General features: G+C 33.5%; 1 protein-coding gene across 1 annotated transcript; it reads left to right on the plus strand.

Annotated features, from left to right (window-relative positions):
- Window positions 1-9,307: 9,307 nt before the first annotated feature.
- LOC139873340 (MAPK kinase substrate protein At1g80180-like) lies at window positions 9,308-9,955 on the plus strand. The gene has a single exon (XM_071861266.1). It carries the CDS (start codon window positions 9,399-9,401, stop codon window positions 9,675-9,677), a length of 279 nt encoding a protein of 92 aa, XP_071717367.1. The 5' UTR covers window positions 9,308-9,398; the 3' UTR covers window positions 9,678-9,955.
- The last annotated feature ends 341 nt before the right edge of the window (window positions 9,956-10,296 follow it).

Genomic DNA, 10,296 nt, shown 5'->3' on the forward strand with positions numbered 1-10,296 from the left:
GATCCTGACCCATTTACAATATATGATACACTCCCAATATGAATAAACACATAGTCATAGTGAATGCATTTCGTTAATTTTTCATCTTGTTTGGGTTTTCCTGAATCTGTTGAAGGTATGAAGTTTAATTATTGTGTAGAATACTAACATACTGATGATAACACCAATGCTTCAGGTTATTGAAGCAATTCTCCACCAAAGTAAAGAAATTTTCTCTTCGTATAATAAGATTGTAACATTTACACTAGTTTTGTTTGCTCTATGTGGTGCAATCAAATGTTTTTATAATCTGATTGCCAAAACCCTTTTTTACCTGCTTGTATGATACAAGACAAGGTTTGTAAAAGGGACGGTTTCTTGTGGTACATATTGTGTATTAACGCCAGAGGCAGAGATAGGGGATGCATGTGGATGCCTTGTCACCGCTAACTCTTCAAATATGCCTATTATAATGTATTAAAAATTGTAAATTAATGGCCAACATCTCCTAATTAATAATTCTAACATCTCCTAATTTTATATTGATATTTACTTTTCGAGAAATGCCACCCTTATCCGTAAATCATGGCTTCGCCTTTGACCGGCTCTAACCACATATGGCATATTTTTGGATTCTTACAGCTGAGTGGTGTACTCAAAGAGCTTGGATACACAGAAGGAATGGTTTATAAGTTTTAAAGGATCGGTGAGTTCGACTCCCAATGACATTATAATAATTTTTGTCATGAAAAGAACACTTGCTTATGTCGACAAATGGAGTAAGTCGATACCGAACTTCGAGTACAAACCCTTAATGAAAGCAAGCGTACACCCAGTGTACTGGTCCAGCTTGTCACAGGGTGTATGCTTGTGGTTGTATGATTTTGTATTTTCATTGCCAATTAGCAAAAGGATTAAAAGTGACGGAGCTACTAGCAAGTATTACTAGAATAAACGTAGGAACAATTTTATGGCTTTCTTAATTCTTATATCGTGTTGCAATATAAAATATTAGCAAAACTTCTTGCTAACCGGCTCTCCTTGGTCATCGACACTGTTATTAGTCAGGAGCAGTCTGCCTTTATCAAAGGTCGACAAATTTTAGACTCCCCTTTGTTTATTAATGAAATCCTTGGTTGGTGTAAGCGGAAAAAGAAAAAAGCAATGCTTCTCAAGGTGGATTTTGAGAAAACTTTTGATTCGATTAGTTGGGACTTCCTTATATCTATGCTTGAATCCCTTGGATTCGGTCGTAGATGGATTCTGTGACGATCGCTCCAAATCCATATGGACGAACACGTCATTCATCGATTTCATTGCGAGGTATTTGACCTCTATATGATACGTTTTGTAAACATTGCATTCTTTTGAAAAGGCACACCATAAATGAATATTTAAATCAAAGGTTTTCGACATCTGATGATTTCTACATATAGACAATCACCGTAAATAATAATTTACAATAGTACTTCCGTTGACAATGCAGTCAAAATAAGATACATGGTGATGATTTGGTGAATGCAACGTTTCCTTGAAAAATATGCCATGTAAGACTCCATGCACATAGCTTGTCTAACATATAAGCAAACAGCGAAAGACTTCTAGGGAACCTGAGAATAAACATGCTAACAAGTGTCAACACAAAGGTTGGTGAGTTCATAGTTTTAATGTTTCGTATAATCTGTATATAAAGGTAGATCACAAGATTTCAGTTGTTTCATCTATAAATGTTTATTAAAATATTCTACAAGATTGAGCACCCTGGTAACTAAACTTTAACGTTTTAATAAGTACCCCTGTTTTAACATACATGCAACCAACATGTACAATACACGCAAACTAACGTGTACTAACCTCAAATAGCATACGTCTGTTTTATAGTTCAGGCTAGGGTTTCTATACCTGGAACAGACGGGGATGTCAAGCCCTATGGATCCATATACAACTATTCGCGCTCACCAGTTCTTATAACCGGCAGCTACTAGTTACCAAAGCTAAGGGATTTTCGGTTCAAACTCGGTGTAGAATTTAGTATGTACTTGTATCCATTGCGTTTAAAATAAAGTGCATGTATTCTCAGCTCAAAAATGTATATTGCAAAAGCAATTAAAAAGGGAGCAAATGAAATTCACCTTAGCAGCACATAAAGTTGTTCACCAAAATGTGATCGAAACTCGGAATACCCAAATAACCGTAGATCTCAACCTAGAGAACATATGTTGATCAATAAATGTTTAACAAGCTAGGTATGGTCATAGTGTATCACAATCCTAATGCTCGAGATCGACATACAAAAGTTATCCAAAGTCGTTTCGAAAGGTCAATTTTGACAATAGTTCAACAAAACGAGACGTACCTTATATAAGGATTCATTTACTCGGTTGGTAATATTCAAAAATTCAATTTATCAATCTTACCAACAAGTTGTTTAAATATTAATTGCAGATTCAAAAGCAATTCCAATTAACGTCAATTATAATTCAGTTGACCATATCTTTTGTTTCGTTCATCGAAATTACGCGATTTCTAAATGAAAAGTTATTGATTTTTCGCCAGCTTTCCAAAAACATGTATATCATATACCTTTTACCAATAATATATGTATTTAATTCGTGATTCATTATAAACTATTTAATGACGAAATTTAGCATACAAGCCTGTATAAATATATATACTCGAGCACTAGACATGGATACACAATTAATTTATAAAATATAAAATATAAATGCTTACGTATTATTATTGTGATTCAATATTTCAGAAAAGTACGTAGACGTAACGGAGATGATAAACACTAGGTTTGACTTGTGAATATTACCCACGAATATTACCCCTAACCTCCAAAGCTATAACCCATAGTTTCCTTAGCTTTATCCCGCTCGAAAAACTTGTTTTGAAGTGACACGCTCATGACCTCGTCGTAGTATTTTATGTATAATATTAATTAATAATAATACTACTAATAGTATTAAAATTAATTATAATAATAATTAATTAATAATAATAATAATAATAATAATAATAATAATAATAATAATAATAATAATAATAATAATAATAATAATAATAATAATAATATATAAATATATAAATATATATTACAGAGGGAGATAGATGGATTGGTGTGTGTGTGTGTCTCGAAGCAAAACGAATTCAATTTATAAACTTTTCCTGAAATCTGACCCCATGCGATCGCATGGGTTTTATGCCTATTTTCCATGCGATCGCATGGCCCCAAAATCCAGCTCACATTTTTTTTGTATTTTTGTTTGTCGACATAATTATTAATAATATATATATAATATATTTAATTTATATAATTAATTATATATTATATTAAATTCACATGCATAGTTAACTTGTAATTTTTGTTCCGATAAGTCGTACGTTGTTACGCGACTTATGTCCCAGTTCCGGTTTTTCGAGTGTCCCTTCGTACGCTAAGAAAACTTATAATTTACATTCTGGGACACGTACCTTTGTCAAAATATAGCCTTAAATTATCCCTAAATTATACCACCCAAAGTATATCTTAAACTTTCGAGTATTTTGGTCATTTACTTCTATAAATCATTGTCTCGTTATTTATTAATATAATAGTATTTATCAAACGTTTCATAACCAAGTTAATATCTATTCTCAATATTTATAAACACGTTTTAAAATACGTATCGCAAGTTATTCATATAATTAATTCTTATCAGTTAATATTCCTTATTATTGTATGTGTCCAAATTACGTTATTTAAACAAATAATTCACCATTTATTCCGAATACCGTTAAAAATGAATGATTTCTCAAATCAACGTGGACCTCTCAACAGAGACACGTAATAATATCATAATTCTTAAGAGACTCAGTAAATATCTTTTACTAGAATCATTTGGCATAATCTTTTAACTCTGTAGTTAAATATATCAATCAGATAATCAAACCAATAAGTTTAATGCACAGTATCATATCCTCAACACTTTGTTACATTTTCAAGTTATAGTATATGTATCTATATATAATTGTTCGCGTTTCGTTGAGAACAATCGAAGTTTAATTGAAGAGTTCAAAATTTTGAGATTTAACTTCATAGACTTTGTTTATCGTGTCGGAAACGTTAATCATACAAGATTAAGTTTAAATTTGGCCAGAATTTTCCGGGTCATCACAGATTCTTTGGATTAAGGGGTGTCTCACTTCTTCTTTTGCCTCGGTTTTAGTCAATGGGAGTCCGACGGATGAGTTTAAAATTTATCGCGGTCTTCGTCAAGGTGACCCGCTCTCCCCTTTCTTGTTCATTATTTGTATGGAGGGTCTTCATGTTGCCATATTAGATGCTATTGATCGGAATCTTTTCAAGGGCTTACTGATTGGTGATCATAATCGTTCAGTTCTTGTGTCCCACTCATTTTTCGCGGATGATGCTCTTTTCGTAAGTGAATGGAGTGACTATAACATCAAGCACCTTATCGATATTTTGCATTGTTTTTACTTGGTTTCGGGTCTTCAATTAAACGTTCATAAATCCAATCTTCTTGGTATAGGCATTCCAACTGTAGAACTTAACAGACTTGCGTCTTCTTTGGGATGCAATCCGGCTACTTTTCTTTTTTCTTATCTTGGTATCCCCATCGGAGCTAACATGAGGCTTTGCGAAAATTGGAAACCGATTATTAACAAAGTTGAAAAACGTTTAGCGAACTGGAAAGTAAATCTCCTCTCTTTTGGTGGTCGGTTAACGTTGATCAATTCGGTGTTGGGAGCTCTTGGATCTTATTACTTTTCTATTTTCAAAGCTCCCAAAAGTGTTTTAAATCACCTAGAATCCCTTCGTTCTAATTTCCTATGGGGTGGCACTAATAATGTTCGGAAAATTCATTGGATAAAATGGGATGACATTCTTAAGTCTAAGGATAAAGGCGGTCTCGGGGTTGTTAGTTTTGATTCGCTCAACAAAGCTCTTTTATATAAGTGGAGATGGAGGTACGTTACTTGCAAAGGTTGGCTTTGGGTATCAATTATTCAAGCCATCTATGGTGTGCAGCTAGATGGTATTTTTCCTATGTTACCCCATTCGGTTAGCGGGCCATGGTCATCTATTAATCGTTGTATAATTGAGATGCATGATCAACTCCCGACAATCTCTAATATCCTATCTTTAAGGATTGGTAATGGCCAAGACACTTTATTTTGGCATCATAACTGGATTGGAGGCTCTAAGTTATGCGATAAATTTCATCGGCTTTATGCTCTTGAATCTGATAAGCTGTGCAAACTATCTGACCGCCTTTCTATTAATGGATGGTGTTGGAGTTGGAGGAGGAACATTAGATTCAGAGCAGAAGCTCAATAATTCTCCGAGTTAAGTTCAACAATCGATCATGTCACTCTTAACGATTCGAGTGACAAATGGGTGTGCACAAGTTTTCCTAAAGATACTTTTTCTGTTAGCGGTTTTCGTAGCCTCTTCAGTCAAGATGTTATTGGTAATTGTCCGACTCGTTGGTGTAAGTTTATCCCTCCCAATATAAATTTCTTTTTGTGGCGTGCTCTGTTAAACAGGTTGCCGGACAAGTGTAATCTTTTGGAGAGGGGTGTTCAGTCTATTAACTTACTGTGTTCTTCATGCTCAATAAATGTGGAAGACACTACTCACATTTTTTTTTTGAATGTGAGATTGGGATGCAAGTATGGAGTTATATATCATCTTGGTTAGATATTACTCTTCCTGTTTGGCATTCTATGGATGGAATTATCATAAATTTGTATTATTTTTTTTAACAGCGGAGTTAGGAGTCACTGATGGGCAATCACGAGTTCCAACCACCCGATTGTATCCATTTTACGTGTCAAGGATGTTCCACCGAACAACTGCCATATGACAGGCTCTGCGTGTAATCACCCTTAGGAAGCAACCCCCGAACAACTGCCATAGGATATGCTTAGATAGAAATGCCGCCGACTGAATTCGAACTCAAGACGTTCTGCACCCTAAACCCGGATGTTCGAGGTACCATTCGGGTAATGCTTACTTGGTTATAAATTTTTGTTATTTAATAAAGACAAAATTTCATTCCTCATCCCTGAACTTTACATCGATTTTGACTCCCTGTTCTTTTTCTTTTTTTTGTGCATTCCTCGTCCCTAAACTATCAAAAGAGTACATCCCTCATCCCCCCGTCTACTTTCTGTCAATTTCAAACGTTAAGCGTAGTCATGTGCGAAGCATGTGAGGGTAGTTTCATCATTTTATATATTTCTCTTTCATATTAACCTATCCTTTTCCCATTCATCTTCTTCATTTATACCTAATCGACATATCAACATAAACCCTATTTGAACACAAATAAAAGAGCATAGATATAGACAACAGTAATCGGAAACAAAAAATTAAAGCAATTATAAACAAATCAAAGCTTTTTACCATACCCAAGTTCACACACCATTGTTAGGCACAATAAACACAAGCTCTCCAGCACCTTACACCGGCGTGATTTCTCCATGCCATCACTTTCATCGCCATACCGATATCGTCATCAGCATCAAGAACAAACTTGAACGAATATGACGTTTCATGAATTAAAACACCGATGTCGGAGTAAAACAGAAGTTCGAGAAGCTTTGCGAAATATGCGGTTCTGTTGTTCATCCCGAGTTCTGAGATTTATGTCCGGCGATGGTGGCGGAGCTGCGGCGGTCACAGGCGGAAGTGGCTCAAAACTTCAAATTAAGTCACAAAAACTTGCAGAAATATGCGGTTTAATCATACCAACAAATCTCCATTTTCCATCATTCCAAAAACGTCACCAAGATCACAAACAAATTCGGTTCTATGTCAATATTTTTCGAACCAAAAAATTAAGAAAAACCCTATCAAATGGACGAATTAATTCCTGAAATTTAGGGAAATGATTGTGAACGTTTCTACTTTTTCAGATTTGATTAAAACACTTTAAAATCAAAACCCACCAAAAAGTCAAAGAAAGTCAAACCGGATCTAAGAATCGATTTTCAGCAAGATCTGATTTGGTGACTGAAATCGTTACCTGAGGCCGCCGGAGTATTGGATCTACACCAAAACGTGACTGAAATCGTGACGAACTACCGCTGGGCACCTGCAAACCCTTAGGAACTCGTCGGAAATTTCATTAATGGAGAAGCCGGTCAAGATTCTTGCAAAAATCTAGGCCGTTTTCGAAACCGATGCAACTTCCTTCGCCATCGTTTGCAAATATATTAAGTGGATGGATCTAATTTTCTTTCCAGATCTAATGGCGTGAATGTTGGAATACGAATACGGAGTATCAGTGTATTTCTATTTCTATTATATAATTAATAACTAATAATTAAATAATTAAATAATATATAATTAATAACTAATAATTAATTAATTATATAATAAATATAAATATAATTAATGAATGAATAAATTTAACATAGACAAAAGGACAAATTTACCCCCACATGCTTTGCATGTGATAGAAGGTGACGGCAGAAATAGATAGAAAATAGACGGGGGGACGAGGGATGTACTATTTTGATAGTTTAGGGACGAGGAATGCACAAATAAAAGAAAAAGGATAGGGAGTCAAAATCGATGTAAAGTTCAGGGACGAAGAATGAAATTTTGTCTTTAATAAAACAAACTCTGGTGTTTATATTGTTTCCCATCAACTATTAGACCATATATAACCCTGGATGTGACGTCACAGTCGGATTATACACTTTTTGGCCAAAAAGTACAATCTGCCTCTGACGTGGCAGATGTCAGTTTCTGACCCAAAATAACCCTGACGCCCCAGTTTTGTGTCACCTGAATGTTGGTCCCACCAGTTTTATTATTTTTTATTTTATATTAAATATGAATACAAAGTATTTTTTATAAAAAAATGCATATCAAATATAAAAAACATCACAAATTATTTCATAAAATTCAACCATTACATAAATTATTGAGTTTGATGTGTTAAAAATGATAGGTTTTGATGGGTTTATATAGAAAAAAATATAAATAATTCAAATAAAAAAAACAAAACAAAAATCATTTGAATGAAAGTGTTAAAATGAGAGAAAATATTGAGTTTGATGTGTTAAAAATGATAGGTTTTGATGAGTTTATATAGAAAAGAATATAAATAATTCAAATAAAAAAAACAAAACAAAAATCATTTGAATGAAAGTGTTAAAATGAGAGAAAATATTGAGTTTGATGTGTTAAAAATGATAGGTTTTAATGGGTTATATATAAAAGAAAATAAATAATTTAAATAAATAAAAAAACAAAAACAAAACAAAAATAATTGAATGAAAGTGTTAAAATGAGAGAAAATATTGAGTTTGATGGGTTAAAAATGATGGGTTTTGATGGGTTTATATAGAAAAGGATATAAATAATTTAAATAAATAAAAAAAACAGAAACAAAATAAAAATCATCAAAATACGTGGACCAATCAGATCAACTGACGCGTTTTCTTTTTTCCGTGAGAAATCTGACTAACGCCCCGGTTTCGTCACCGGTAACGCCCCACTAGGAGCGTCAGGGGGCGTCACCCGTCGCCAGCATATCTGACGGGACCCCTCTGACGCCGCGTTAAAATTGGTCTTAGCTAGTAGTTGACTCAGTTTTCATAGGGTCTCTATTTATGTTAAATCATTCTCTTCTCAACTAACGCAATACAAATTCTATATTTTCTTATTCTACAGTCGTATTCACATTTTGTAGCTTTCTTCAGTTTTGATACTCGTATCTTTCCCTATATACTGACTTTTTCGGTTTTAACTTTTATTTTTTTACTGATAATAAAAAAAACTAGTCTTTATGATAGAGAAGGATGCATTGATCTATGCCTTACGATAATTCTTAGATCAAACACAATGTCAACACAACTTTATTGTTCAGCCTTTCTCGTTTGACTTTGTCTTCTTTGCTGGCAAATAAATTTTAAAGCCGCCTTTGTGACTTAATTTTCAAACATTATTAATTTATTATAACTAATTTAGTCATTAAGATAGTCCAGTGCTTAAGGTCCTGATATTATCACAAAAGAAGGTTCAAATCTCACTGGCAGCATATCATGAGTGGGCATGGAAAAGGATCGGAAACAATCAAAGGATGACTCAATAATGCCGTATATATCTTATTAAAAATACTTTCCTTCCTCGATTAGCCTAACAGAAAACCTTATATATTTGGTTAACATAGTGAAATCTCAAGATTATTAAAGGACACATTTGTAATTTCACATCTCTACTGTAGATGCCATTTTATGACCTTTACTATATTTATGCTTCATTTGTCATCCTTCTCCAATATACTCATCAATACAAGTCAAGACAGCTATATTTTGTACACTTAAACATATACATATTATATATATCCATTTATCTCAAATACACCATTAGTAATTAGTTATTCCATTTTGGAGACATGGCTGGGTTACCAAGGTCAGATTTGTCTTTCAGAAGATCAGGGTCATCAGGGCTTGTTTGGGATGATAAGTTATTGTCAGGGGAACTTAAGCCAAAGGTAGAAGAAGAAAAGGATAAAAAAGACCCACAAAGATCAGAACCCAAACCATATAGGACCATGGAGGTTGCAGCCACACTTGACCCACCTTCACCTAAGGTTTCTGGGTGTGGTGCTATTTGTAGCATGTTTGGTAAGCCTGTCAAAAACCAGAACCAAAAGCAGAGAAGAAACAGGTAAATCAAAGTCAAAATTTGATGATTTTCTTGATTTGGCCAAAAAAAATTGAGCTTTTAATACATATCTTCGGGTTATAATAGTTATTGTATGTATGTATGTATGTATGTATGTATGTATGTATGTATGTATGTATGTATGTATGTATGTATGTATGTATGTATGTTTGTTTGTTTGTTTAAATTAGAGTTTGATAACAGAAAAAATGGATTACTGTAAAGATATATGCATGTTTTTATGTATCTATTATTTGAATGTAAAATTTGAGCCATAAAGTCTTCTTTTGTGTTCTATGTATTATATAACTTTTATTTTGATATTTCTTTCCTAATCCTAATGACTAGTCATCTACCTTTAGTTGTTCTTGAAATTTTCCACGTTGAAAACATTACGTGTTAATGCAAGAAATGACAAATTTGATGGTAGTATTATTATTTTTTTTTCTTTTGGTAGCGTATACGCGGAGCACTTCTCATAATTTTATGTTATACGACGTTTCAAAAGTAGTATGTTAAATAAGAGTAATGATATTAGAAAATGTATTAAGTACTAACATTGTATTCAAAATTTAGTAATAACGATTTATGAGGTAGGTGCCCTCGCGTAATGCTTGGTAGATTTG

This window comes from Rutidosis leptorrhynchoides, chromosome 10 (assembly GCF_046630445.1).
Source record: "Rutidosis leptorrhynchoides isolate AG116_Rl617_1_P2 chromosome 10, CSIRO_AGI_Rlap_v1, whole genome shotgun sequence".
NCBI lineage: Eukaryota > Viridiplantae > Streptophyta > Magnoliopsida > Asterales > Asteraceae > Rutidosis > Rutidosis leptorrhynchoides.